Consider the following 27,594-nt stretch of genomic DNA (forward strand, 5'->3'; position numbering starts at 1 on the left):
TGTATAAACCTCCGCTTACGTAGGTCTTTGGTCCGCCCACATAGCTGATATATTCTCCGTAGAATTTTGGGAATGGACAGAATCCAGGACGCAGTAGAGCGGGTGGTTGCTTCAAACGAGTGGTTGGCGAAAGTGCTAATCCGGGTGGGCAAACCGTCGGTCGCAATCGGAAAGGGCAGAGAGACAAGAGCCGACTTTCTAGAGAGCAAGCCGGTGTGTCACTGAAGAGCCTGCTGCGTCGTATCCTTGACCTTTGAGGCTAGCTGTAAGTGCTGTTGTCAACGGTGACAAGAAAGACTTGGCCTTTTGTCGGGTTGGCGATCGGCAAATCGTATCTCCGGCGCTCCAGTTGATGTTGAGGTGGCCAAATCGCGTCATGGCGTGTCAGAAGGAGAGGACAATCACACTCAAGATGACTTCGGGTGTAGCATCCGGTTGCTTTTGATGGTGTTGACCTGAAGTGTGTCGCAATGCTCTACAAAACCAAACATTTTATTTTGATTCCGCAGATATGAAGATGCGACAATGGAAGTGGAATCTTTTGCCTTTGGCTCTCCGTATGCCCCCCGCCAACTCCTTGCCGTTTAGGTCCCTGCTGACTTTTTGGGATAATCTCACAGTGTTTCTATTCCAGTTGTTGGTCGCTGGAGCTCATGTCACGACAGGGAACAATGTTACGCCGCCCACGGCGACCCAGCCAGCTGAGAGTGGTGTAATCGCTGAGCAGAATGGATTGGGGCTAAAATTTACCCACGGCAGGCATGAAGATTCTTCTAGTAAGCTTTATGCCCCAGGAAGGTGACATGTACAGAAATATGCTGACCCTCCTTTACCACTTGGCAGGCCAACCAGCCGTTGACGCCGCCATCAACCTCCTCCAGCGCTTGAAGATCCCAACGAGGAAATACGATCAACCTTCAGGATTCCTCTGGTATGCCCGCCATTATGCCCGGGAAGCCTTCTATCTATTATTTATGAACGGGCCACCACTAGACAACCAGACTCAAAAACAGCCGCGGAAGATGAGCTCGCAGCTCAAGGATGCCGTTAGTCTACTGGAGAGTGCCGCCAAGGACGATAATTCAGACGCGATATATCTCCTGGCAGAGATGAATTTTTATGGCAATTATACACATCCACGGAATTACTCAAGGGCCTTTCAACACTACGAAAAGCTGGCTAAATTGACGGGAAACAGTACCGCACAATACATGCTAGGCTTCATGTATGCCACCGGTATTGGTGATGCAGTTGAAAGACACCAGGGCATGGCGTTGTTATACCACACATTTGCTGCAATGGGAGGAAACACCAAGTCGCAGATGACGTTGGCATTCAGAAGATATTCTGGTATCGGCACACCGAGAAACTGCGATGAAGCTGCGTTCTACTACAAGCAGGTAGCGGACAAGGCAATTGCTTACTACAGGTCTGGCCCTCCAGGCGGTCGGACTTTGTCAAAAGACTCCTACCGTTGGGCTGACGCCGAAGGAGGCGTATATGGTGAAGGAGCAAGCGTGTCCAGTTCGGGAGTGAATGCGCATAAAGATGGTGTACATTCAGGTTCCGATGCCAACCTGGACGATGTACTTGAATACCTTGACCTCCTCGCTAAGAAGGGAGATTTGAAAGCGACATTCAACTTGGGTAAGCTTTATTATGATGGGTCTCGACACTTGCCGAGGAGCTTGAGGAAATCGATGATGTACTTCGGGATCGTTGCACGGAGATACTGGATGAAGGATGGAAAACTCAATCCGAACCGTCCAGTGGGCCTCGAGAAGATCGCTTCCAAGTCTGCAGCCCATATAGGCCTCATGTTCCTCCGGGGTGAAGGCACAGAACAGAATTTCGAGAAGGCGTTCACATGGTTCAAACGTGGGACGGCAAATGGAGATTCAATGTGCCAGCACTATATGGGGCTAATGTACCTACATGGCTACGGCATCCCACAAGATGCGCTGAAAGCAGCATCGTACTTTAAAGCAGCCTCTGAATCAGATTATCCATATGCAGAAATTAGATTAGGAGCCCTCTTCCTTGATCAAGGAGATGTTCCGACAGCGACGAGGTATTTCGAGCTGGCTGCAAGGTACGGTGCAACAGAGGCGTTTTATTTCCTCGCTGAAATAGCCGAGCGTGGAATTGGAAAGGAACGTCACTGTGGCATGGCTACAGGTTATTATAAAATGGTCGCGGAGAGAGTGGAAGAGATACACTCCTCCTTTGCCGAGGCCAATGAAGCCTATAAGAGTGGAGATAAAGAGACAGCTCTGGTTTTATCAATGATGGCAGCAGAACAGGGCTACGAAATCGCACAAGCGAACGTAGCCTGGCTTCTCGATGAGCGACGATCCGTACTATCTCTCGATCCTATCCTTCCATGGTCGACAGACCGACGCCCCTCTATCCTTCGGAACGCTGCTCTGGCATTGATTTACTGGACTCGGTCTGCGAAGCAGGCCAACATTGATTCGCTCGTTAAAATGGGTGACTATTATTTCTATGGCAATGGTGCCCCGCAGGACTTCCGGAAAGCCTCCAGCTGTTATCATAGCGCAGCGGAGGGACATCATAGTGCCCAAGCTTTCTGGAATCTTGGATGGATGCATGAGCATGGAATTGCCGTCGAGCAAGACTTTCACATGGCTAAACGATATTACGACCTGGCTCTGGAAACAAATGACGAAGCCTACCTTCCGGTCAAGCTTAGCTTAATACGGTTGCGCCTTAGAAGCTTTTGGAACAGGATCACGAATGGTAAAGTGAATTCAATTCAGGAAGAGCGAGGTAAGTTTCAATTTTTGATCTTTTTAGCAGTAACAGCTAACTGTGAAACTTTATTAGACCAGAACTCCCCCAGAACGCTTAAAGAGTGGATCAGGGCCTTCGTTTCGTATGATGAAGAAAGGGAAGCTGTCCAAAAAGAGAAAAGTAGGCAGGCTGCCGCGGGCGAACAAGGTGAGGATGCTCTCGAAGATACAGCGGATTCTCGTGGCACCTCGGGAGACAGGGAGAGCTATTACGATGAGCTTGACCTCGATATCGAAGATGGCATGCTTGAAAGTCTGGTGATTCTCGGTCTTGCCGCGACGTTAGTGGTCCTTTTACACTTCCGGCAGCAAAGAGCTATGCGACGAGCCAATAATCCAGCCCATGGTAACAATAACAACAATCCGAGCGACACCACCGGCCAGGCAGCTGCCGGCGGTGCCCCCGAAACCCAACAGCAAGGCCGACAAGGTGGAGATGAAGATCGAGGGCTCTTCCCAGCTCCTGATGATCCGGAATACCCGGCTTGGATAGCTGGGGCAATAGGGCGTTGATTGTTCCTTGTTGCGCTTTGTTCTCCTTTTCTCTTTTGTTTCAATATACTAAATAGCATCGCCCCGGAGTTTTGAATACGAGATTATGATAGCAAATTTGTGGGACTTGTTTGTCCTCCGTAAAAATTTAGATTACGACTCACTCACATGTGCCATTATGTGGACAACAATACGAAGCACGGAGTACGGGCGGGTATTCCGTATTGTTGGGCCAGCCGGTAATAATACCGTGGGTACTCCGTACAGTACGGCGTATTGTGGGGAGTTTTGCAGATGATGTCAGACAGCACGGGAGCTTATCTTATCAATCAGGCGAGTCGCGCGCGACGCGCAGCGAAGTTCACCTCGCTCCGACAGCTCAGCCGAGTTGAGACAGGTGGCCTTCCGGAACGCTGTGCAGCTTATTCCACAGCGAGTAAAAACTGCTCAATGCAGATATAATGTCGTCGTATCTTTCACCTTATGCAAAACGGCGACGACTAAACGATGCCCAGTCGACGCTTTCAAAGCCCTTCAAGTCCCCGCTTCGTCGGCCCATGACAACAAGCGATCCAAACGTTTCTAGAGGGGACGGGAATCTCGGCAATAAGCCAGAGAGCGGAAGCCCTCTACTAGAGAGACAAAATGCACAAGCAGTGAATTGCGGAGGGACGCGAACGGAAGCCGTCGCGGTATCCAACGAACCTTCTACCAAGTCCGCCTCGCCCTGCGCTCATCAATCTACCACAACTCCGCCGAAAACTCCTAGACCCGGTTCCGATCAAATAGAGCGAGCCCCTACTACTTCATCTGCTTTCCCGAATACGTCTCAGGCCCGACAGCATATCTCCAATCTTCAAAAGCAAGTTTCGTCTCTACATGCCCAACTCTCCACATTGCGCACGGATCTCGACACTGCTACACAAGCGATAAGAATTGAACAGTCGAATCAAGATCCCGAACTTGAAGGGTTGATATATAAATGGCAGATTGTGGCACGTGAGGCGGCGGAAGAATTATTCGCGAGTGCTAGAGAAAGAGTAAATAGGATGGGCGGCGTCGGAGTGTGGAAAGATAGGATGAGACAGAGTAAATTGAGAAGAATGAAATGGGATGCGGAGGAAAACGACACCGGTGGGACAGATGAGGATGGGGATGAGGATGAAGGAAGTGACTTAGAAAAGGAGAAAGACGCGAGAAGGAAAGAGATCGAGGGAGAAATTGAAGCAGGTGAGAAGAGTGATAGGGAGCAGGAGGAAGATGATAGTGGTGAAGATGATGAGGTTAGTTCAGTCATCCTTTCGTCGAAAGAATCAAGATTTGAAAAAAAGAGCAATGGAGGTATAGTGCCGTTTACTTTAACCGATGCTGATATCTTTCGCAGACGTTTACCATGGATATGATGCTCAAGAACTTGAACATCGATTTGAAAGTGATTGGCTTCGACAAGTTAAATCAAAGATGGATCGACTAAATGTCCTTGGCTGTAACAAATCGGATGTCCCCGGCATCGACAAATCTATCCAACCCTCGACTGCACACTCCCATTCAGTCGCTTATATTTATCTTTACGAATTTATGACGTATTAGTTAATATAGATACCCACCAATGGAAGACTCGATTAATGCTACTAGCTATTGTATGATGCATTTTTCCTAGATGAATTTCTGAACAGATGAGAAGATTCTACTAAAAGTTGCTAGCATTTCCGCTATTTCTTGAATATATACACTCCACGCTTGGCCAGCAATCCCTGGATCACCTCTGCAGTCTAATGTGCTGCCTGCTTTTGAAGCCAATGCGTGTCGAAATTGGCACCTAACAGGAGTTCACTAGAGCAGGTATTGGGAGCTACAACATATCGAGTCGTTGCAATTACCCTGTCAGATAGCATTATGCCTGGGATAGAGAGATGATGTCTTTTGGCACTTTTTCGTTGTATATGTAACGACATACACGATAACTAGGTAGTTAACAAGGCTATTCTGGAGAGCTCTGACTGACGCTGCCGAGCGCCCGACCGTCAGACGGTGCGGTTACCTAACCCACACAGATGCGAGGAATTGCCAGATCGTTTTGTCTTCGTTGAGGCAGAAATCTCAAGAGTGGGTTTTTGTGCATCCGTGTGTATTTGTGGTTGCGCGAGGAGTAGTTGTTGGCGCGGTTTGCGCTATTGGGCCGCCGTGTCCTCTGTACGGGGACGGTGGCCGTAATGAGTACCCATTGACGGCCGATGAGTTTTCATCATGAGGCAACGTTGAGCTTGCGAAATTCTTTGGGATCCCAGGTTTTGTGACACCCGAAGGAGCTCAGTCAACATTGTGCTGGGCAGTATTTCGGTTCTGAACCTCCCCCTGGCGACGCATCTGAACCGCTGCTCTCTGCCCAATGGGGTTTGCATTCTGACGCCAATCTGGTCGAGATAGCCATCGTAAACCAGTCCACGCATGTGTTCTAGGGTACCTTTTGTGCCATTTACGCCTAGCTTGTGTTTCCTGGATCCCGATCCCCAATTTCAACATTGGCGACATCCAGAGATAATGGTCACATTCGCCATGGAGCTGATGTCCAAGGCAGTCCCTTGGCAATTGGTCAACAAACATTTGCGGATGGTCTTAGCTTAGAAGCAGGATGTCCTCCCTAGGTACTCCGTAAGTAGATGGCTTTGGAATTCACTACCTGCAACCCAAGGCCACGACCTCAAAGGAAGGCGCTTGGTCTGTGCCCAGAGACAATCTGGCAGAGATCGACGTGCTATTCCAAATTTTGCAAGGCGCTGTGTCCTGCAAAGCTCGTCACCTGGCAAGCGGAACGCTACTTGCTTGGGGCTTCGTGTTTGCTCCTAGAAGTGGAGTCGATGTCTTGACTGGATATGGATGGAATGCGAATCCAGTCCACAAAGCCAAGCGTGCACGTTTGTGACTATGACACTATCACTTTTCTGTAATTGCCGGAGACCTGCTCCTACGAAGGTCCTGTAAGAATATCCCATCCAAAAAAGGGATGAACACCTTGAAAGCAAGAGTCAAATCAGCGTGAAGCTGATTTGACAAATTTGGATTCCTCTTGTACTTGGGTGCTAACCTTTGCCAACCGGCAACGCACGGTATCATACGAACATCGTTCTAAACGGGCGCTCTCCTCCCATCTTGAAGGATTTCCAGGGTTACCTGAACGCTGGTAACCAATGGACGTTGGCAGATGCAGGCTTTGGCGGATTTTCTTGAAACGCTGACAGTAGCAAGCCTGTGATAGGTGCTCAGATGTCCAGGACGGCATTGGCCATATTGGGTGGGCGAGGCTGGCCAAACCAGGACCCAGACTTGGTTGCGGCGAACATGGTATCGGGGATTTGAATGGAGGAAAGCTTGGAGGTCCCTAACCAGCTACTTACGATAATTGGCCACGCGCTCTACGCTACATATTAGGGGTGGTTTAAGCTAACAGGAGCCCGAAGGCAAAAGACTGCTTGGGAACGTGCCAGTGTTCCGGGGACCACGGTTGTTGCCACCGAGTCAAGTCGGTGGTGGATGCCGAGGAGATCTTCCCACTTTGAAAACAAAGAGCTCTACCACACTCCCCAGCTCTGGGTCGGTACGCTTGCCGTCTCTTGATCAAATAATCTCGCAGGCTGCGGAAGAGGCTGCATGTGCGATTGGGCTTGGGGATGGGATTTGGGGAGTAACTATAGAAATCCGATCAGCGGAGGCAAGGAGGACAAAGCAAGGCGAGTCGCCGGAAAGCGACATGGCATGATATGTACGAAGAGAATTGGTCACGAAAGCAAGCATTTCCCAGGGGTTGTCCGGTCGTGTTGCAATACAATGGGGGGGTTGGCAGCCGGGCAGTTGTGGAACAAAGAGATGGTCGATATAAGTAACTAGTTAACCATGTAAACGATGTAACTAACTAACTAGAGGTTAGGCTGGCTCACTTGATTTCGATATCGTCGAGTATCCGTGCCCGTCAGGACAGTAATTAATGTTTATTCGAAGGACTGGTTTTAAGAGCAAGGGGGGCAAAAAAGACTTGTCTGGGGGGTTGGGTTTAAACAAGAGAACATCGTCAATAATAATATTAATCCTTCGCGTTCGGCGCAGGCTCGGCACCAGGCAACGTAAATCCTGCCGTGTCGAGTCGACTTCGTTAACTAGCAGTTAGTGCGCTCGAGCGCCTGATGCCGCCGATGAATCAACGGTCAGCACGAACTTAACTCACTAACGAGCATGCAACTACTGGCAACGGAGCGCTGCGGTCAACATCGACATCATCCGTCGTCTCTCTCATCGATAATAATCTCGTCTCGATGGTTTTCTCTTAGCCGCCACATTTAACTTACTTATCCCGTTTCACTCGTCTGTTCCTCTCTTCTTCAAGCGACCGCACCTCACTTTTATTTTATTTTATTTTTTCCTTTGGTCTTTCTTGTGATTCTGCTTTGGATCCTGGTGGAGCCTTTCTCGCTGCCGAACACCGTCCTACCGGATCCTCGAAGCCAACACACCTAACATTTCTACATTCCATCTACATCTTCTCTTCGCTTGGAGGAACGGTGTGACTGCTGTGTCCTGGCAACCAGATCCTAACCCTGCAACGCCCACAAGACCGCGGAGTCTCCCATCCGGTTCGCTGTTCTTGATGCGTGAATCGTCGGACACTCCACCTCCTCTCCATTTCTCGCCTCCATCAAGCGACCACGACCGTACCTCAACCCGTGAATCCACACCAATTGGCACTCCAGTCGGCTCTGGCCTCGCGAGTTCACGCAGACCCGATCGGGATCGAAATTCCTATTTTCCCTGGCAACGCAAACTCGGGGAGGAAGGCAAACCGGCTGCACGCGACCGTCATACCAGCTTCTTAGGCGACCTGGGTGACTCTACATTCCCTCTGTTTCAGTCTTCACCGCCTGAACGGACCATGGAGAATACAACGTCTCCGATCAACATTTCGGCGTCTCGCCAGACATCTCTTTCCCCACCCGGCCAGCAAGCGTCCAACCTCACGTCCGCCCTGCAGAGAGCCGCGGCCGTGGACCGCCCTGACCTGATCCCCGCCTGGAATGGGGCCAGCCCTACCGCATTCAAGACGAATGGGGCGCGAAAGGACTCGTTCAGCGCCACAATGGCACAATATTCGAATGGTTCCAAGCCGATTACTGTCGCTGGTTCTAACCGTGACAAGCCCCGTCGAGAGAGTCTTGCAGGCAGTCTAGTCGGAGGGATGAGCTGGGGTGGTGTATCGGTTGGAAGTTGGATTAGAGATGAGTATGTGATAGTGCCCCTGTTACAAAGTCACATTTGTACTTTGGAAGAGTGTATGGGGAGATGTTGGGCCTTGATGCTGACCAAGATGTAGTATTATCATGACAGGAACCTCACCTTTCACACTACAGTCGCCCTCCTACCACTCCTCCTCGTATCTGCCCAAACTCGAAGCAAATTTCATGCGCGACTTTTCTTGTTGTGGAATCACGCTTCCCACACTTCATGATCTCCTCCAACACTATGAAGAAGCCCACGCTCAAAAGTCGCCTCCGCCGCCACAAAGGTCGCAGTCAAGTCAGACCATATCAGATAACAGATCCGGCACGGCTGGAAATCACATGCAGCAAAATCAACAGCCCGGTGCCGGGAAGGGATTCGTCACACCTCATCCTGTTGGCAACCAGCGCCCGCCAACCCAGATGACGAGCGCATCTCAACAACGGATTCAACCACAGGGTGGATTTAACACATCCCGGGTTATGGATTTACCGGATCTTGATACCGTTGATGATATGGAGATGGACGATCCCTTGTCAGATACTAGTTTCCAGCAGCCCCAACAACAAGGATTTTTGCAGGCTCGCTTTAGTCAGGAGAATAGAGGAAACAGAGTGTCACCGCTCAACCTGGGAATGCTTCAAAACCAAGGATTTAGAAGCTCTCAGCCCGGTACACCCGTTTCTCCTGCAAGGCCCCTTCAAAATAATCCGACCGTATCTTCCGTGAATACGCCAACCCTCTTACCCCACTCTCTACAACAGCAGCCAGCTTCTCAGTTCCGCAATACTCCCGAGTCTTCTACGCCTGGCACTCCTGCAGAACTCGACGAGTCGATCGTTGGCGGAATGAGTGACATGTCTATGCAAGGCGCCCCTCTTCCAGGGAACCAGCCTCAATACCCCGGATATGGCGGGCAGAATGATATGCTGGATTTGTGCATTGACGAACCAGCCAAAAGATTGTTTAGACAGGGCGGAGGTTTCAAGAATACACAGCCAAATGCCCAGTTCCGGTTGGGCGGGGCCCAATACGGACCCAACAGTGAAATCGCACAACGCATTCGAGAACAGCAGAGGCTTGCTGGTGTTCCTGATCCATCATTCCTTAGGCCTGATGAGGAACCTAAACCTTATAGATGTCCTGTCATTGGGTGCGAAAAGGCTTATAAAAACCAAAATGGTCTCAAGTACCATAAATCGGTAAGTCTCACCGCTTATTTCTATTATTTATTTTTCATCTCTTCTCTCGGCTTTCGTCTAACGCTAGCGTTACTTAGCACGGCCACAACAACCAACAACTCCATGACAATGCTGACGGAACATTCTCTATCGTCAACCCTGAAACTTCCATCCCATACCCAGGCACCCTTGGCATGGAGAAGGAGAAACCTTACCGCTGCGAAGTTTGCGGAAAGCGATACAAGAACCTTAACGGCCTCAAATACCACAAAGCCCATTCACCGCCATGCAATCCCGAGCTATCATTCATGACTAATAGGAATATGAACACCGGCGGAGTTATGCAAGGCGAAAATGTTAATGTTGCTGGAGCCGGTCTCCCAGGAATCGGAGAATAAAAGGGTGTTGCCCTTAAGTCTTCCCCTCCAATTATAAAAGTTGACACAGGATGCAAAAGTCAGGGCGAACAAAACGGAGTGAAATGGGGTCGACACGCAAATACAAGGTACATAGATAGAGAGCCTGGAGGCGTATGTTTTGGGTTTGTGGATTTCTTCTCTCACGATCGGCTCCCATCTTATTTTCTTTGCGCTTTGGGATACATTAACAAAAGGGGGGACGCTAGCCTTTTTTTTTTTTTTCCCCTTTGTTTGTTCCGTCTGTCTTTTTTGCTCCTCTTGGCCCGCTTCTTTTTAATCCCCCGATCTGTCTTTGCATGCACGGGGTAGGCATGTACATACACTCCGATTCCCTTCTAGTGTCCGGATCTTCGAGTCGCAGGACCTTTTTTAACCGACGGCCTTGGTCCTATTTTCTTCCATGAGCAATTCGCAACGGCCACCTTTCCGATACTAACTCTTATCTGACATCTTCTTTTCTTGCACATACCGTTACGGAAGCTTTAGACTCCCATACACCACTCTTCTACTCCTCGCCGCATGCTCTTCTGAGTTTCCCTCGATTTTTGGCACTGGATTGATCTTCGCTAATTGTTCCCGTTGGTGTCTTTTGGATCGTGACTGATTTTATATCTCTTTCTCTTGGTTTATTTCCCTCGTATTATCTTGTCTAATCGCCTTTTTTGAGTAATGATTTCGCTAGCGAAATAGACTGCATTTTTAATATCCTCACTTTTCATTTCCTTCTTTCTTGTTTCATGTGTTTTTTGGTATTTACCTATGTTTGTCAAAGTCACTTTTGTTTTGAATGCTTCCCATCCTGATCATGCCCGTATGTACTGTACTTTGGATTGTTTCCCCATCTGCTTATCCAAAGTTGAAGGGGGAGAGAGAGGGCAAAAAAAAAAAAAAGAAGAGAAAGGGCTCAGAGACAGAAAAGTCATGAAAAATTTTGTTTGTTACAATGCGAAGTACTTGCTAGCTGAATATCAAGTTTGACACTTGCTTTGTCCATGTATGCTGTTGAGAAAATTACACATCAGGAGTACATAATCACAGATTTTACGATTGAATGCCCCGATTCGGAAATCCTTCTCGAAAAGAAAAATGGACGGTATAGCTTATCATCAGAACAATCCACGGTCTGGGGTTTTCAATGAAACGAATCGTTCCTCCGTGCCTGAACTCCACTAAGAACGCCATTGTCAAAGAAAGACATAGGGAAAACGAAAGAAAAGAAAGATTGCAATCAAGAAAGACGACGAAAGATGGCAGATACTGGTTACATCTTGGTCTAGCCAAGGAGGGAAAAGAAAAGTTTAAGAAAGGAATAAATCTGTCCCGAGCAATCGTCTTAACTGGGTAATACCTTAGGGACCTCATATTATCGCATATTCGCTAATACCATTCAAATTCCCCGGTGCCTTTATGGAAAACATATCTATGCTAGGTTAGCGTCGGTCAAGCAAGACTGTACGAGGCCCTTGGGAACCTACTCTTTCCCTCCAGTAGTTAAGATACCATCCTTTAGTGTGCACTTCCATTTGCTCTTCACGCGCTGCACTTTATCATATGTGCAAAGCATGACTTGGCCGACTGCATCATCACCTTCAGGGTCGTCAAGAAGGTCATCGGGGTCATCAAGGTCGGAATTAATTGCGTCTTCATCTTCGTCTTTTTTAATCCCAAACTCATCGACACCGTCATATCCACCCGCTTGAGACGGGATAGTTGCTTCCGATGCGATGGAAGGACCAGGAATTGCAGACTCTGCTTTGACGGTGACCTTACGCTTCTTTCCATTCGCGCGGGGGTATCGTTCATGAAGCGGGGCTAGGAGACCGTTACCTTCCATCTGCAGTCCTCTGAGCTCGACATACTTCCGCATGACGCGGTCGGCTTGCGCTCCGTTCTTTGTCGCCTCTCCTCTTCTCCTCGCAACTTCCGCCTTCCATTCTGAGAGTGCATCGATTTCGGAATCGCCCGCGCCATCGGTTTGGCCGTTTCCAACGGTGTTACTTTGCGAGCCCTGCTGTGATACCTTCGGGTCTTGGCTTTGCGGACCGTTAAACTGACTGGTCTGAAGTCGCTGCTGGCCAGGAAGGGACAACGCTGCCTGAGATTGAGCTTGTAACTGGTGGATCTGGCTAGCTGCAGCCGCGCCGTAACGTTGATGTAGGGCATCGGCCGCCCGCTGCTGCGCTATATGGGCAGCTGTGGTGGGAATGCCTGTCGACGTCGTAGGGTACCCAGGTTCAGTCTTGACGCGAACCTCACCCGCAGCTTGTCCAGAGCCATTTGCGGGAGCCAGAGGCGGCTGGGACTGGGGTATTTGTTCTGGAAACTCTTGTGGAGGTGGTGGTGACGTACGAGGCGCATTGGACGGCACGGTCACGGGCGGCGGAGGAATTGGGGCCTGCTGTGGAGGGGGTGGAGGGGGTTGAGGAGGAGGATCCCAGGGGAACTGGGCAACCCCGAGAGATGAGAGCTTCTTCTGCCATCCCTAGATCAATAAAAAGGCAGATTAGCAGCAGGTTACATGCTAAGTAAAATGCCAAAGTCCAGAGGGCAGCTCAGAGGTGCATGGATGGTGAGGACACCGTCAAGCTTAGTCAGCGAGCCGTTAAAGCGGCCAGCCGACAACCGCCACATAAAAATGTCTCAGCAGGCAACAATGGGCCCGATTCCCTTTAAACAGGCCGAACCCCCCGCGAATTGGCCACACCAAAAATGGAGACCGTCCAACACCACACGCGACCACAAAACGCCACGAAAGAGCCCATCGGCATCAAACATCAGCTCATCCACAGCAGGATAACAATCTGATGATATGTTTTTTTCGACTTTTCGGCATCTCAAACGCTCGGGCGAGGCTTGAAAGGCAGTACAAGGGAGGTTTTCTGCGACTTACTTTCCTCAGGTCTTCCAACGTCTGCTGGTCAACACCACCTTCTTCAAAGTCGATCTGGGACGAATCGCATACTTCCTGAATGACGCGGTCGAAGACGATACCCTGATGAAGCGCGAAATGGCTTTGTGAGCCATCAGATGGCAACAGAAACCGCGACAAAAGGGTGGAGAGCAAAAGACCGAAGATTGGGTTTCAGGGTGTTCGCTACTCACCACCAACTGGTTCGACATTTTTCGCAAATGCGTATTCAGCAAGCAGGAAAGAAAAGGAGAAGGAGGCACAAGAGGAAAACGTATTTATGGCGCTGTCTTGTGGTCGCGGTCGCCGGCGCACAGCATGTGGTTGGCTCGCTGCCAAGGTCGTCAGCCAGCGCTGCTTGCCACCCCAAACCTCTGCAGTAAGCTGTAAATTTTGCCGTAGGCTACCGCCCTGTACTTTATATCACCGTTCAAGAGACCCAAGTAGCCTGCAAGCACTGTAAAACCGGGCTGTTGACGCGCCTGCTCTGGTGCGGCCAGGATGGTTGTTGAGGAGAAAGTGGCTTTATACTCAAGAAGCTATCAGCAACCTGCCTAGTAGCTTAGTCAGCAAGCCATTGGAACCAGAGATTCCTCTCTGAGCGCAGTCGAGAACGTTCCCCCAGAGGAGCATGCAATGGCACTTTCATTGTTGAACGGGACTTTACGGAGCAAGTGAAGCTGATATCAAGTGTGAATGGGGATTTCTAAATAATGTCACTATCAAGATTGCATTTGGCAGGCCAATCCTCGCTGCCAGATCACAAAAAGGCCTCTATTATTTGCCTCCCACCGTTGAGCTATATCAATTGAAGGAAATTCTGATGTCTTTCAATATGAGAAAAGAGAAAAAAGCACAAGACATGGAATTTTGAATTGATTAATGCAATTACACTGAATGAGCTTTACAAAACCACCAACACCACCAATTAAAAAATTTTCCCAAAGCCAAACAACGCTTTTAACACCGTACCTTGCAGCCTGTGTGACGAGAAAAAGGGAAACTAAAATAGATCCAAGGAAGCAGAGATGTTTATCTGATTGTCATCTGCTTAGCCTTGCTGCCGACTCCACCCTCACGAGAAGCGGATGCGGCAGTGCCTGGCTTTCGTTCAAAGATCTTCCAGAATTTGAGACTCTCATCGGCAGCTATATCAATTACCCGTCAGATATTGTTTAAAGAAAGCAGCAGACTTCATGCTACATACCTGCAGTTGCTAACATCTGCCCATCCGGGCTCAGGCAGCTGTGGAGAACACGAGTCTCGTGTGCGGGAATCTCAACGTTGCGAACGAGAGTGGGATAGCTCCAAATGCTCAAAGAGTTATCAGGGAATCCACTGGAGCTAACGAGCTCTCGGTAGTGGTTGCTCCATCGGAGACTTGTGACTTGAGAGCCGGTGTCAATGCTGTTGGTTCTCGCGCCAGTTGTGGTGTTCCAGAAATGGATGTGTCTGTCGTATGACCCCCCACCGGTAGCTAAGAGGTTCAATTGCCATGGGCACCAGCTAAGAGCCTTGACAGCTGCGCGGTGGTTGGTCTTGGTAAACTTTGGTGCGCTGAGAGACCGTGAATCCCAGATGGAAACAAGGTTGTCGTTTCCGCCGGTGGCCAACTGAGCGCCATCTGATCGCCATTCCAGACCACAGACTTCCGATGTATGAGAAACGAGCTCAGCCGTTTTGTGCTGAGCAATACGGACATCATGATTGAAAACAAGGCCGCTGCGAGCACCAGTGGACAAGGTATGTTTGGACCAACCCATGACACCAACCCGTGTTTCATGGCCAAGCATGCTTCGCAGTTTGGTACCTTCTTCGACGTCCCAGATCTGGACTTCACCAGTGCCAAGACCAACACCAACGTAGGCACCGTCGTTGCTCCATTTCACACTGCTAATATATGTATCAGGGGAGGTCTCCAACAGACAGTTTACGGAGCCACTGTCTGCAGACCACACATAAACATTGCGCTCGAGGCCAATAGCAACCTGATTACCTGAACTCCAATCCAACAAGTTGAGGTAATAGTCGTCAACGAGACCGGGTGCATCCAAAACCCGCTCTGGTGCTGTTTGTACTCTTCGTCGAAATTGAGCCGACTGTGCATGAGCAGGTTTGAGGGGGCGGTTGTATTGAGACCGAAGGTCGATTGGTTTCGATGACTCTGGTGCTGGGGGTTTAAAAGCAAGGATTCGAGTATTAAGGGGGATATCACAGGCATCTGCCAGAGAGGACTTGTATGCAACCACGTCAGGGGCCGGCCTCGAGTAGGTGCTATTAGTATCGTTGTCTTCTAGGTCAAGTCCTTGCAAAGCTTCTGCAAGATCGTCCTCATGGCTTCCCATATTAAAAGCACTGGCAGCGTTTGCAAGGACACTGGAGCCATCACTGCCACTAGGTTTCGGGCGTTGTTGGTCATCTGCCTTTGCAGTGCCGGTGGTTACTAGTCCTTCACTCGAGCGACTGGGGATAAATCTATCGGCCGCATTGTGGGGGAGGTGGATTGTGGTTTTGGTCGTTCTGGGACGCAGGTTTGTCCCCTTCTTTGTACGTTTCTTTGGGGTTTGACCAGAATGTCCCGTTCCTGTCAAAGCCCATTTTGAAATTCCAAGTTCAAGCGGCCGAGGCGAGTTTTGACCCTTTGCAATGTTTGACTTTGGGGAGTCGCGATAACTTCTTGCTCTCGCAAAGTGCGTGGAGAGGTTTCCGTTGTAGAAAGATTTTGGTGCCTCAGGGGGAGTGAAAGGCGAAGAGTCGTTTGAAACGTTGCTAGTAAGGCTTGTTGTTCTTTGCCGGGGAGATGGCGTCAGAGGCATACGGCCGCCAGCCGTTTTTGAGGAGAATATTCCATGGTGGCTCTTGACCGGTGTTGTAACCGCTACAGCTGCCATCGTGCTACGATATTTCGGGATTCTCTAATGACTTTAGCGTGACTTCCAAAGAATATGCTGAGAATGATCGGTTACCTCTTTCCAAGGAAACGAACAGAACACAAAGGCTGTTCAAGGAGAGGATGGGCGTGGATGTAACCCAGCAGTATACCAGGCTCTGAGGCTAAGATGGACTAAATACGCCTGGTTCTGATAAGCTATGGACACTAAGAGATGAAGGAGGTATGGAGATAGGATAACTTGAGGTACTCGGTTAGCAAGGAGTGGATGACTTGAGATAGAATACAACGAACAGAAGAAGATGAAGAGAGAAGGTGAAAAGAGACGATGGGTGATGGCCAGGAGCTCCTTAAAAGCTGAATGTTTACCGTTTTGCGTCGCCCAAGCAACAATCAGAGCTCGGATACGCTAGTCCTAAGTAGGCTAGTGTGCTCAATTAAGCTTTTAAAGCGCCGAAACCGCTTTCGGAAAGTTATTCCGGTCGTAGCTTGCCGCCGCCGCTTCACCTTCGCCGCTCTCCAAACTATCCGCAGGCATCTTCCTAAAACTCTTGACACACCCTGCCTGATATATCTTTTGATGCTTGTCCAGAGCTTTCTGGGCTGATAGAATTTAGTCTCTTCTCTCGCTTGCATTGTTGTTGCCTCCTATTTGTTTGGCTAACCAATCATTTACCACAATTCAAGTTGCGTCTTCTACATACATACCAAGAATCCGGCTAAGAATGTCCCTCGGCGCCCTATCAACACCGGCCGGTGGTGGCAGCAGACAGGAGAACAGTGGATTAACAGCTCTTCATAGAACTCCTGTCACCCTGGCTTCCCCAACTTCCAACACCACGCCCAATACCTACCTTATGCCCACCAGCCCTTCCAAGATCAGCCGTGGGAGCGATGGCTACCGTCCAACAGTGAAGAAGTCCGCCGGGCAAGTCCCCGCTTGCCTTGTAAATGCATCTGTGACATACTGCGGAAATAACCAGATATATGCGTTTGGTGGATTTGATCAATATACAGATGAGGGTTAGTGAACTGAGCAACCTATTCTGTTCTTTGCTGCACTTTATCCACTAACTACCTACCTTCATCTGAATAGTTTACAACCACGTTCGCCGACTAGACTTGAACACATTGACGTGGACACTGGTAAATAACTATGGAGACATACCGGGTGTTCGAATGGGTTAATTGACTCTAGTGCTTCATTTATCCTGTTCAGGCTGACGAAAGTCCTAGGCCATACTGCGTCCCTCTACCAAGATGACAAGCTAATTGTATTTGGAGGCGAGAATGAACGCCGTGAATACCTTTCAGACATCATCATATTGGACCTTAACACCTATACTTGGACATCTCCCGAAGTTCGTGGACCCATTCCGAGAGGGAGGGCTCGCCATGCCTCCGTGATCTACGAGGATAAACTGTTTGTGGTAGGTGGTGTTACTGGCGAAACCAATTATATCCTCGACGAAATGTGCTATCTCGACCTCAAAACCTGGACCTGGTCCCGTACTTGGAGCTTCATTGCCCGCTTCGATCACACTGCTTGGGTTTGGGGAGGCAGACTTTGGGTTTTTGGAGGCCTTGGGATTGACATGGAACGCGGAACGGATCTGTGGTGGCTGGACTTGAAAGGAAACCCGTCCTTCATGGGTACTTCGGCATCGTCTCAAGGTACCGTCGGATCCCCAGGAATGGCAAACAGGATGACTTACAGCCCAGACATGCATTTTAGTACCCCATCACAGATTTCCGGACGGCCTAATGGCTATGCACCCAACTCGGGCAGTGTCCAAGTTCGATCTCTGGGTAGACGGAGACCCAATGCTCCTGGAGCCGTATCTTCTATTAAGTTTCACTCCGGCCCATATACCCCCGTGCTGCTCTCCGGAACGCATTTCCATGTCTATTCTTCTGGCGTTCTCCTTGATCTGGTCACCCCTTCTGAAACCGTTCGCCCATGGGAATGCAATCTCTCCTCTTTGGAGTTAGATTCGTTACGCTGGCAAAGGCTTGCGGATGGCCCCGAGATATTCAAAGCCGGATATCGCTGGCACTACTGCACTGTCAACGAAGACGGTACCAAGGCATGGCTTCTTGGCTGCAACTTAAATGTTGCTAACGCACCAGGTCTGGGCGACGAGAACCATTTAAGTGAAGTTCTTCCTATAGACCTCGAGCGATACGGCGTCTTGGGCAATGAATCACTCAACCAAAGATCACTCAACGTGGACAGTGAGCATAACTCTCAGCTATCTAGCTTAGGAGCGGAATTGGCTGCAGTTTTTGACCACCCTCCGGAGTCAGGAAGCGGGACAGATTTTATAATCACCGCTGACTGTGATGATCCTGGGTACTCCAGTGATGAGGAATCTTCAGGAATGGCCGACTCCTCGCAGCCAACCTCTACCTTTTTGCCGCCCGATGCTGCCACATCTGCTCCAATCCACGTTCACCGCATCATTCTCCAAGCACGGTGGCCTCATTTTAAGCGCCTATACGCGGCTCAAATGGCAGAATATCATACAAAAAGAATGCATATTCCTGAGCCATACAAGGTTGTTCGTGCATTCCTGCATTACTTATACACGGATAGTATTTCCTGCCACCCCGAATTGTGCCCCGGTGTCACTGAAGTGGCTGGAATGTTAGTAATGGCAAACCTGTACGATATGCCACGACTGCGCCAGCTATGTGTTCATCGTCTTAGCCGCGAGTTAGCAGTTGAAAACGCTGCTATCGTATGGGAGCGTGCTGGGCGAACAAACGAGGAATGGCTCAAGCGTCGTGCAGCGGTGTTCTGTATGGCTAACTGGGGACGTATTGTAAGAACAGAAGGCTTCAGAAGCCTCAACAGACAGAGCCTTATGGAACTATGCGAGGTGGTGGATACAGAAGGTCGAGTCGTCGGTGGCCACGAACTCGAGTTTACCGGAAGCTGGGGAAGCGATCGGTACGACCCGAATGGGGACATGAAGCGAACTCGCTTGCCTCTTCTCGGTGACGGCGAAGATATCGATGGAGAGGAAGATGATGGAATGGAGCTTACATGAAATTCTATCGCGGGCGGACTTGGAGGACTTCCGAAGGTGTTTGATGGGATGTCTTAGTAATGACGAGATGATCACACGGCGAAGGGACGAATTTTCGGAGTTAGGCGAGGCATGGGGCGCTAAATGATAGTTTCTACAGCGAGCATATCTTCGAGAGCTTTTTGACAAATATACGGAGTAGACCAATTTCATACTGCATTAAATTTTCATTTTGATTTTTGTGCTCGAAGTTGTCTTGTCTTCCAGCTGCTCAATCTAACGTCGGAAAAATTCCACTCCGAACAGATTTTGCCCGCTGAAATTCCTCCCCGCCACAAAGCCCATTTGTCGTCGGAGCCAGAAGCGCAAGCCGTGGGCATTGGGCTTTGCGGAATTATAAATCGAACACAGAATCGTTGTCAAAATGACACAAAGTTTTCCGAATGAAACCACTCTGAATGATGGTGCAAAACGGCTAGAGAATGAGGGTAGCGGGATTTTCGAAGAGTCGCCCGCAAAGCGCATCAAACTCGATAAGCCCGAAAATCCCATTCTCGCGCAGCCGGAAAATAACGGTGCTCAGCGAAAGAAAGGCACCGCGCCAATAAGAGAAGAGTAAGTCCAGTCACTCCAGATCTTCCTCTGGTGTGTTTTTCTTTTTCTTTTTCTTTTTTCTTTTTTCTTTCTTTCTTTTTTTTTTTTTTCTTCATTCCGTTTGGTCATTGCTGACTGCCGCCGTCCGGCGAGTATTTAGGTATCTCGTTCATTCCGGTCAAGAACCTAGCGTAAAACAAACCTCTGATGTGCGCGACGACGACGAAGCGGAAGCCGCCCGTCACCAGGAACGCGCAGACGAGAAAGGCGGAAAACAGAGAAAAAAACAAAAAGGTCAAAACACAGCTCGGAAATTTGGGAAATCACAGGACGAGAAAGGTCTCTGTCAGAGTGTGTCGCACAGCCCAGAACTCTCACCAAGAACATGTCAGTTTGGCGATAATTGTCGATTTGAGCATGACCTGCGCAAATACTTGAAAGAGTACAAGCGTGAGGATTTGAAGACGTTTGATGGCATGTGTCCGGTTTGGGATGCGTATGGTCTTTGCTTTTCCGGGTGGAAATGTCGATTTGTGGGATCCCATATGACAGAGAGGGAGCTGGAGGATGGGCGGAAAGAGCTGGTTTTGGTGGAGGATGAGGAACGAAAGAATGCTGCTATGCCTTTGGTTGAAGGTGGAGCAGAGGGAGGAGTGTTCAATTCTATATCTACGGAGCAAAAGGTGGACCTTATGAAGAAGAGGCGCAAGACTCCCAAATCAGATGCGTATACAACTTGGCTTGATGAGACGTCCAAGCAGTTGGAGATCCACAACCATGGCAGGAGGTTTGCGGATGAAAACAACGTCGAAGCAAATGACGAGGCCGGAGACGAGGTTGAAGATAGGAGAGCGCAGTTCAAGGAGCCCCCATTTCTCCCATCCGAAAAGAGACGACTCTACTTCGGTTCAGAAACGCCGGTTTTGGCGCCGCTTACCACCCAGGGCAATCTCCCCTTCCGAAGGCTATGTGTTGAATTGGGAGCACAATTCACATACTCAGAAATGGCTATGAGCCTTCCGATAGTTCAAGGCCACAAAGGCGAGTGGGCTTTAATGAAGGCACATCAGTCCGAGGTGCTTCCGCCTACGATTAAACCAAATCAAGGCGTGGTCAAAGATTATGATCATTCTCGGGATCTCAAATTCGGTGTTCAAATCTCAGCCAACAAACCATGGCAAGCACTGAAAGCTACGGAGGTCATGACGGCTCTGTGTCCACATCTTCGCGTTGTAGACCTTAACTGTGGTTGTCCAATTGACCTAGTTTACCGAGACGGTGCCGGTTCCGCGCTTCTTGAGCACCCATCAAAACTGGAAAAGATTCTACGAGGGATGAATGCAGTGTCCAATGAGGTCCCTGTGTCCGCAAAAATTCGTATGGGCACGAAGGATAATAGTCCAACTGCATTGAAACTCATTGAGCGACTTGTTCTCGGAGGTCCTGAGTTCAGTGAGATTGGACAAGGCCCGGCCGGTGTTGCTGCGATTACACTCCACGGCCGAAGCCGACAGCAACGATACACACGGGAAGCCGATTGGAGTTACATATCTGAATGTGCGGCGCTCATAAAACGACTCAACGAGCGAAGTGATGACCTAACCGACACCATCCGAGAGCCCGACGACCGGCTACAAGCCCCGGGAAGGAGGGTATATTTCCTCGGAAACGGCGATTGTTACTCCCATGAAGATTATTATCGAGCTATTGGCGAGTCCGGCGTAGATACCGTGATGATCGCTCGTGGTGCGCTTATGAAACCGTGGATTTTCGAGGAAATCCAAGCCGGGCAATATCTCGACAAGTCAGCTTCTGAACGTCTCTCGATCGTTGAGAAGTTTGCAAAATACGGTCTCGATGCATGGGGCTCTGACGAACATGGCGTTGGAACTACCAGAAGATTCCTTTTGGAGCTGCTGAGTTTTACGCATCGGTATATCCCAATCGGTTTGTTGGAGTATCTCCCGCCAAGAATCCAGGATCGACCCCCAGCGTATAAAGGGAGAAATGAACTAGAGACACTTTTGGCTAGCGATAACTATAAGGATTGGATAAAGATCAGGTAAGTGTTGTTTTTATTCCCCCCTTGCATCCAGTTTGCTCTTTGTTTGACTAACTTTGCCGCAGTGAGATGTTCCTAGGCCCGGCACATAAAGATTTCAAATTTGAACCGAAACACAAGTCCAACAGCTATGAGATCGAAGGCTAGACTATAGTAGAGACGGGCAGAAAGCGAACGCTTTGGGGACCTGGAGTGTGTAACTAAGATGGAAGAAAAAATTATTACCAACGAGTGCCGATCATCAGCTTATCATAGAAGCCTTTGGTACCGTACTGCCGCCATCCAAAGAGGAAAACCTCACAAATAAAATACAAAACTCAGGACCGCCCATCGCAAACCTCCGAGAGAGTATTACCCTTAATTTACTTCTGAAAGATCCATTTTCAAAAGCTGACCACTTAAATAACAAAGTCCGCCGATCAAAATATGAGATTAGATTCTTTGCGTTTTTCGTTCCTAGGGCAGCTCGCGAGCCTTGTTAATTTTTGGTGAATAAACCTAGGCCGCAAAAGTACACTAAGAAAACTTCGTTCGGATTCGGCGCGTCCTCAGGAAGTTCCAGGTCGTAAAAACTTATAACTGCATTGACATCGAAGCTCGAACTGGGGTCGGAGTCACTGGGTAGAGGGAATGACTTCTGGTATTTAGTGTAGACGATTCCGTCTTGGCCAGGAACGAGCAAGGTTGAGATAAATTTGGATAAGCCTACAGCCACTTGAATTTGTGTTGATTCTGGTATCGGCATATTTTCAATGATTGAGTGTTTGATATAATTGTCAATGGTGCTAGGAGAAGTCGTGCCGCAGCTGAAGAAGGCTTGAAATTCCACTTTTGGAGGCCCTTGGATATCGTTGCCATTATATTCATAACCAAAGTCTTCACGGAAAATGTCTCTGCAGGCATCCCGAAGACTGGATTCAATCATGTTGTAGTTTGTGTTGAAATCACGTTGCGTTCGGATTAAATCCTAAGGGCAAATGGTAAGCGGTTTAGTGTGTTAATATACATGATAATCCTCTTTTTTTTTTTTTTTTTTTTTTTTTTTTTTTTTTTTCTCTTTAAGCGAAACAGGATATGAATAGAAAGAAAGAGGTCAATTACTGGAAATTTCCCCGTGCCCATCATCGCTAAGTCAGCGATGGTTTGAACCGACAACGGAGAAGCCTTCGAGAGCGCCTGGAAAGCATCGTTGATGCCGTTATAGTCGAAGTCGTCTGCCATGATAGCGACGGTAGTGCAGTCGTGAAATTGGGTCACTTTAGAAAATTGATAAAGAAACCCGGAGCCTAGGGGGAGCTTCGCTTTCAACAAGCCATATGTCAAACGTCTTTGGAGTCAGGATGTTCCGCATGGAGGGGTTTTCCACCAGACGTTGGGCTAGACAAGGAAGATCTGATTCCCCACCGGGAATTACGATGACCTCGCTTTCCCCTAACTGGACCCCGGAAATACTCCGTACTGGCACAGCAAACGTCCAGCTGATCATCTTCGGTAGGCAGAAAGCTCACAAGGATCGGGGTGTCTCGGCGACTCCCCACATTCAACCGCATTGATCGATGGTTCTCTTCAACTTGGGCAAAGGATGATTCCGTATCCCGGCAAAGCCTTTCACGAAATCACAGTTTCTCTAGCCATGATGCCGAAGAACACTCCGCTGTGCGTCTCCTGCTAGATCACGAAGATATCGTTATCGACTCGAATGTTGCGTTGACCAATTCCAACTTTAGGTCGGTATATGGATAATTAGCTTTTCCGCAAAAATGTGGCTAAGCTGATGGAGGACTTGTATGCTTGTCATTCACTAAGCTACCTAAAGGGGAATCTCGGCTAATCTATGTGGGTCACGTGAGCGAGGTGCTGGTTGGATTACCTAACATAAGCTGCATTTTTGATTACATAATCTTTCCGGCAAGCCACTGTAGGTTCAGCCAATAGTAGGCAGCTACTCAAGGGTGGGATGACGTCTGTGTGGCTTTCGCGTGCGGCCAGCTCAACCTCAACTTGACTGGTTTTATTTACTCTCGCCAGCTTTTGCTGCTCACAAGACAACATCCCCTTGCGAGAATACAAGCAATCGGCCTGTCGTGCGGCCTCATTTTGTTTTCCATCATCTCCTTTCCTCTAAGTCTGGTGTTGATTACAACCACCTTTCGAATTTTGTTTTGTTGCATGATCATTGAACATTTTCTTTTTCACACGCCATCCTTGGAGGCAGCAGCGAAAGCTTGAGAACATCTGGGATAAGTTGGTTTGAGCACGTTACCAAGATGACGCTCTACTACACCCTTGTACGTGATTATTGCTACCTTTTGTTTCTCTTGAGGTAAGAGTTTGAAGCTAATGAGACAATTTCTTGCGCAGGTTTTCCTCATCCTCATGGTGGAGATGGCTATTTTCATGGGCCTTATTGTGCCCCTTCCCTTCACATGGAAGCGAAAGCTGTTTACTTTTATATCTGAAAGCCCTGTCATTGCCAAATTGCAGTATGGAATGAAGGTATTTAGCCCTGTATATTGTGATTGTTAAAGGCTATGCCAGCTAACCAAAAAAAAAAAAAATTGAAAATAAAGATTACCTTCATTTTCATCCTCATCCTCTTTATTGATAGCGTTAACCGTGTGTATCGTGTCCAAATCGAGCTATCCGCGTACTCTAAGGATGCAGTTGGCGCTGGGTATGTTCCTCGTCAGCGAAATCGCAGAGTCCCCCCACCTCGGTAACAAGGAACCACATGGCTAACCACCTTCACTCGCAAGAATTAGAGCTGGTGCTCTGGGCTCCGAACGGATGGAGGTTCAGGCTCGAAAATTCTATTCCCAGCGTAACATGTACCTTTGCGGCTTTACCCTTTTCCTCTCCCTTATCCTGAACCGCACGTACACTATGATTCTTGAAATCCTTCGTTTGGAGGATAGAGTCAAGCAGTTGGAGGGCAGTAAGAAGGCAGGTGGCGAGGATTCGGCACGCCTAGCCGCTGCGGGAGATATGGGCGAAATTGGTCGTTTGAAGAAGGAGCTCGCAGCCCGGGAGAAGGACCTCGAAGCATTAAAAAAGCAAAGTGAGGGTCTGTCAAGAGAGTACGCCGACCTGAGCGATAAATACGCTCAAGAGCATCCCGACAATACTCCTAAGAAAGAGCGGTAAATTGGCTGGCCTGGACATTGCATCCTTTTGCTCTTTCCAGTAGGCAACCCTCGATCGTTTCAAGGCTCCCTTCTCTCTCCTCCGAGGCTCCCCGCACGCACGCCTCGTTCGTGAACGCTACGATGTTACCAAGGAAAATATTCGCGGAAACGAAGAAAGAAATCACTGTCACCAAACTCCTGCTCGTCTTTTAATACCATGGATGTAGCGAGACCTTCAAAAATCGCGAAATGCGTGATCAATAGCTAGTTGAATGTGTTATTTCATTATTTCTGAATAATTAATTTCGATAATATTATGCGAGTTGATATTTTTAATAGGATAAGAAGTTATAAGACTCCTTTCATACCAGAAACGTCCAAAAACTAGGGTAGACAAATTCTTCCTCAAAAATTCGACGAACTTGCTCCAGGACAAACTTCTCGACTTTGCCCACATTTTTCAGCACCTGTTTTCCGTCTTCCTTTCTACCAATTTCGCTTTCCACCCGGACATCGCGGAGAAGACTATCGTGCGGTCGTCGGGAGGAGTAACTTGTGTCATTGATTCCACCCGCCAGCGAGTCTCTGGACTGTAAATGCCCTGCTTCATTAGTGTCATCCGCTCCAAATAGCGTGTCCGCATCTTCTGGAGATAGAAAACAAAAATGTACTCGTTTTCGAATATACGCAACCACGGCGACACCGTCGAATGTGAGGCCGGTGATGTTTAGCTTCAAGGGTAAACCAACGAAATTTGGCATGGGATAGTCGAGGAGCACCTGGGCTGTGAGAGAGAGTCGGATGTTTCCGTTATATCTTAATCGGCATAGAACTTGAAGGTCTTCTGGTCTCTTCTCGCGCACACGGCGCGGAGCAGGGCTATTATCTCTCCGGGGAAGAACATTTGGATGTGCATCGTCAGATGAGCGGGGTAGCACTGGGTCGGGGATACCATGGATATTGAGTGAATTCAAAGTATCTGCAGTCGATGGCCTGGAATTCCCGGTGTCAATGTCAATTTCAGACTGACGACGGGCGGGACCCAAAGGATTAGGTCGTTGCGAATTAGAAGGTTCTCCAAAGACAGAGGCATCACGTAGACCCGGGGAGAACGGGCCGCGAGGGACTGAAGAGAGAGGCGTCTGTGTCCCTGATATTCCGCCAAGAGGCATGTAGTAGTAGCCTAGATTCGAAGTACCGCCCGGAATCCCGGGGGTGCCAGCCCGCGGAAAGAAGTAGGGATTCAAGGGATCCCCGAAGGACATTGGAGATCGCATCGGCCTCGATGCTAGGGGATCCTCTTTCGAGGGTATCGGGACATCATGGGGTCCGATTCTGCCGCATAGCCGGTCATCTAAGAACGCAGGATGTTCCGCTTGCCACGCGTCCGCCGCGCTCCGCTCATTTCCAGCGCTGGAAGGTCGAGGTTTCGGTGATCTGTCCTGGATATCTGACAGCTCCCCATCTCCGACTTCGTCGTCTTCATCCTCCTCATAGAAGTCTTCGAACGGATCACATAAATCCTTGATTTGCAGCTCGGGCTTGATCGTGCCAAAGTCGAAGGAGTTCACCTCGACGGAGCGTATAAATCGAGGAAGGGCGATTTGCTGGAACTTGTCGTGGATGAATGAGCGGATGCGCTCCGCAAGGGCTTCGCCATCTGGCCCTGAGGTTGCGGCCTCCCAGTTGATGTCTATGGACATTACATGAGTGGAATGGATTGCTGGTGGTCGCTGTCGTTCTGTCTCGCAAACCTCGACATCGCTGATGTCACTCACAGTATATCACGTGATTTCACGACGGTCCAAAATGAGTTGACGAGAGACCTGAAGAGGCACGCTGCACGGGTTTGACCTCCTCCTCGAGATGCGATGCCGACAAGTGCTCCGTGCTCGTAGTACGAGGGCTTGCACAGTGCTACAGGACCCAAAGAGCCAATCGAATGTCCTCTGATATCCTTTTTTTGCTTAATACTGTTGGGGTTTGCGTGAGCAGAATGACTCCCCACCGCAAGCCGCGATTGTCTGTTTGACATCCAACTGATACAAGGGCTTCAGACTGGCAAAGCCATGTGACATCGCTATATGGCTGAGAAGGGAGCGTGGCATACCAACGCCACGCATGATCTTCGCAGTGCGCCATGTTCTCTTCCGGCATATACAGAGGAAAATTCTTGCCATTTGCGTCCTATTCCGGCCGGAGTCGGGTGATTCCACTTGCGTGTCTCCCAACAACTGACACGATGCATTGCTAAACAACATGGTTGACATGCTTGTCATATCGTCTTTCATCCCGTTCAAGGCCGAGCTGCGCTGTTTCACGCTATAGGTTATTTCCAAAGTGGTTCCCTGATTTGGTACGTTATTGGTTGTATGAAGAGCCGGTTTAAGACAAATGGCAAGGATGGAGGTACATCTAGGTACTTTTGAATGTTGGTCGATGATCTTCGCAGCGGGAGGTGAACCCGTGTCTGTGTGCGTGCGCATGAGATGCAAGTTTTGAAGCTCGATTAAGCGTCCTCGCAGAATGACTCTATTACAATTGCGTGCACATCGCTAGAGCGGCCCTAGATCCAAGACCGCTCCGATGACCGGTTCTGGCCACATCGTGCTTGGAAAAATTGCTAATCAGACTACGGTGCGCCCTGTCACCCTGCAGTCGGATGAGTGGCGGTCGAAAGCTGCATGGAGCGACTGTGGAAAAGAGCCAAGGTAATCGCGGCAATATGCCAACGTCCATTGGCCTCGGTCATGGATACTTTCTGCGAGTCATAAAATTCATCTGGCCAAATCTACCAATGGTTGATGGAGGAA

The 27,594-nt window shown here is 49.1% G+C and overlaps 10 protein-coding genes across 11 annotated transcripts; 6 read left to right on the plus strand and 4 right to left on the minus strand.

Moving 5' to 3' along the window:
* Window positions 1–511: 511 nt before the first annotated feature.
* On the plus strand, window positions 512–3,422 carry HRD3 (ERAD-associated protein; the record flags this gene model as incomplete). Its single annotated transcript, XM_003068850.2, has 4 exons — window positions 512–557; window positions 621–776; window positions 844–2,790; window positions 2,848–3,422. The coding sequence occupies 4 exons, from the start codon at window positions 512–514 to the stop codon at window positions 3,324–3,326; spliced, it is 2,628 nt and encodes an 875-aa protein (XP_003068896.1). The 3' UTR covers window positions 3,327–3,422.
* Window positions 3,423–3,701: 279 nt separating this feature from the next.
* Window positions 3,702–4,814, plus strand: D8B26_002832 (uncharacterized protein). Of its 2 annotated transcripts, XM_003068849.2 has the most exons (2): window positions 3,702–4,588; window positions 4,690–4,814. In XM_003068849.2, exons 1-2 carry the CDS (start codon window positions 3,767–3,769, stop codon window positions 4,777–4,779), a joined length of 912 nt encoding a protein of 303 aa, XP_003068895.1. In that variant the 5' UTR covers window positions 3,702–3,766; the 3' UTR covers window positions 4,780–4,814. The 2 variants fall into 2 exon arrangements, with proteins under 2 accessions (XP_003068895.1, XP_065980038.1); XM_066123963.1 differs by having other exon boundaries at window positions 3,702–4,814.
* A 2,872-nt stretch (window positions 4,815–7,686) lies between these two features.
* SFP1 (Transcription factor SFP1) lies at window positions 7,687–10,830 on the plus strand. Its single transcript, XM_003068848.2, has 3 exons — window positions 7,687–8,573; window positions 8,665–9,772; window positions 9,850–10,830. Exons 1-3 carry the CDS (start codon window positions 7,945–7,947, stop codon window positions 10,147–10,149), a joined length of 2,037 nt encoding a protein of 678 aa, XP_003068894.1. The 5' UTR covers window positions 7,687–7,944; the 3' UTR covers window positions 10,150–10,830.
* A 392-nt stretch (window positions 10,831–11,222) lies between these two features.
* D8B26_002834 (uncharacterized protein) lies at window positions 11,223–13,586 on the minus strand. The gene is made up of 4 exons (XM_003068847.2): window positions 13,273–13,586; window positions 13,061–13,162; window positions 11,646–12,652; window positions 11,223–11,590 (listed from the first exon to the last, which is right to left on the minus strand). Exons 1-4 carry the CDS (start codon window positions 13,288–13,290, stop codon window positions 11,548–11,550), a joined length of 1,170 nt encoding a protein of 389 aa, XP_003068893.1. The 5' UTR covers window positions 13,291–13,586; the 3' UTR covers window positions 11,223–11,547.
* Window positions 13,587–13,935: 349 nt separating this feature from the next.
* On the minus strand, window positions 13,936–15,969 carry CDC20 (ubiquitin-protein transferase activating protein; the record flags this gene model as incomplete). The annotated part of the gene is made up of 2 exons (XM_003068846.2): window positions 13,936–14,226; window positions 14,286–15,969. The coding sequence occupies 2 exons, from the start codon at window positions 15,967–15,969 to the stop codon at window positions 14,111–14,113; spliced, it is 1,800 nt and encodes a 599-aa protein (XP_003068892.2). The 3' UTR covers window positions 13,936–14,110.
* A 556-nt stretch (window positions 15,970–16,525) lies between these two features.
* D8B26_002836 (uncharacterized protein) lies at window positions 16,526–19,220 on the plus strand. Its single transcript, XM_066123964.1, has 3 exons — window positions 16,526–16,991; window positions 17,065–17,151; window positions 17,205–19,220. The coding sequence occupies exons 1-3, from the start codon at window positions 16,694–16,696 to the stop codon at window positions 19,019–19,021; spliced, it is 2,202 nt and encodes a 733-aa protein (XP_065980039.1). The 5' UTR covers window positions 16,526–16,693; the 3' UTR covers window positions 19,022–19,220.
* Window positions 19,221–19,424: 204 nt separating this feature from the next.
* On the plus strand, window positions 19,425–21,840 carry DUS3 (tRNA-dihydrouridine synthase 3; the record flags this gene model as incomplete). Its single annotated transcript, XM_003068844.2, has 3 exons — window positions 19,425–19,615; window positions 19,755–21,656; window positions 21,722–21,840. The coding sequence occupies 3 exons, from the start codon at window positions 19,425–19,427 to the stop codon at window positions 21,801–21,803; spliced, it is 2,175 nt and encodes a 724-aa protein (XP_003068890.1). The 3' UTR covers window positions 21,804–21,840.
* Window positions 21,832–23,330, minus strand: D8B26_002838 (uncharacterized protein). Its single transcript, XM_003068843.2, has 2 exons — window positions 22,758–23,330; window positions 21,832–22,623 (listed from the first exon to the last, which is right to left on the minus strand). The coding sequence occupies exons 1-2, from the start codon at window positions 22,875–22,877 to the stop codon at window positions 22,135–22,137; spliced, it is 609 nt and encodes a 202-aa protein (XP_003068889.2). The 5' UTR covers window positions 22,878–23,330; the 3' UTR covers window positions 21,832–22,134.
* Window positions 23,331–23,923: 593 nt separating this feature from the next.
* On the plus strand, window positions 23,924–24,800 carry D8B26_002839 (uncharacterized protein; the record flags this gene model as incomplete). The annotated part of the gene is made up of 4 exons (XM_003068842.2): window positions 23,924–23,944; window positions 24,018–24,152; window positions 24,227–24,330; window positions 24,413–24,800. 4 exons carry the CDS (start codon window positions 23,924–23,926, stop codon window positions 24,798–24,800), a joined length of 648 nt encoding a protein of 215 aa, XP_003068888.1.
* A 297-nt stretch (window positions 24,801–25,097) lies between these two features.
* Window positions 25,098–26,513, minus strand: MDM12 (Mitochondrial distribution and morphology protein 12). The gene has a single exon (XM_003068841.2). The coding sequence runs from the start codon at window positions 26,482–26,484 to the stop codon at window positions 25,144–25,146; it is 1,341 nt and encodes a 446-aa protein (XP_003068887.1). The 5' UTR covers window positions 26,485–26,513; the 3' UTR covers window positions 25,098–25,143.
* Window positions 26,514–27,594: the final 1,081 nt, after the last annotated feature.

The sequence above is a fragment of the Coccidioides posadasii genome, chromosome 2, assembly GCF_018416015.2.
Source record: "Coccidioides posadasii str. Silveira chromosome 2, complete sequence".
NCBI lineage: Eukaryota > Fungi > Ascomycota > Eurotiomycetes > Onygenales > Onygenaceae > Coccidioides > Coccidioides posadasii.

Excerpts from the sequence above, each read along its gene's own strand:
- D8B26_002836 (XM_066123964.1), top strand. The coding sequence starts at position 16,694 with ATGTCCCTCGGCGCCCTATCAACACCGGCCGGTGGTGGCAGCAGACAG. Across the intron at positions 16,992-17,064 it reads TGATCAATATACAGATGAGG|TTTACAACCACGTTCGCCGA; the intron begins GTTAGTGAACTG and ends TCATCTGAATAG. Across the intron at positions 17,152-17,204 it reads CATACCGGGTGTTCGAATGG|GCCATACTGCGTCCCTCTAC; the intron begins GTTAATTGACTC and ends CGAAAGTCCTAG.
- D8B26_002838 (XM_003068843.2), bottom strand. The coding sequence starts at position 22,877 with ATGGCAGACGACTTCGACTATAACGGCATCAACGATGCTTTCCAGGCG. Across the intron at positions 22,624-22,757 it reads TGGGCACGGGGAAATTTCCA|GATTTAATCCGAACGCAACG; the intron begins GTAATTGACCTC and ends ATTTGCCCTTAG.
- MDM12 (XM_003068841.2), bottom strand. The coding sequence starts at position 26,484 with ATGTCCATAGACATCAACTGGGAGGCCGCAACCTCAGGGCCAGATGGC.
- SFP1 (XM_003068848.2), top strand. The coding sequence starts at position 7,945 with ATGCGTGAATCGTCGGACACTCCACCTCCTCTCCATTTCTCGCCTCCA. Across the intron at positions 8,574-8,664 it reads GGAAGTTGGATTAGAGATGA|TATTATCATGACAGGAACCT; the intron begins GTATGTGATAGT and ends ACCAAGATGTAG. Across the intron at positions 9,773-9,849 it reads GTCTCAAGTACCATAAATCG|CACGGCCACAACAACCAACA; the intron begins GTAAGTCTCACC and ends AGCGTTACTTAG.
- D8B26_002832 (XM_066123963.1), top strand. The coding sequence starts at position 3,767 with ATGTCGTCGTATCTTTCACCTTATGCAAAACGGCGACGACTAAACGAT.
- D8B26_002834 (XM_003068847.2), bottom strand. Across the intron at positions 12,653-13,060 it reads CGTTGGAAGACCTGAGGAAA|GGATGGCAGAAGAAGCTCTC; the intron begins GTAAGTCGCAGA and ends TTATTGATCTAG. Across the intron at positions 11,591-11,645 it reads TTAACTACTGGAGGGAAAGA|ATATGTTTTCCATAAAGGCA; the intron begins GTAGGTTCCCAA and ends AACCTAGCATAG.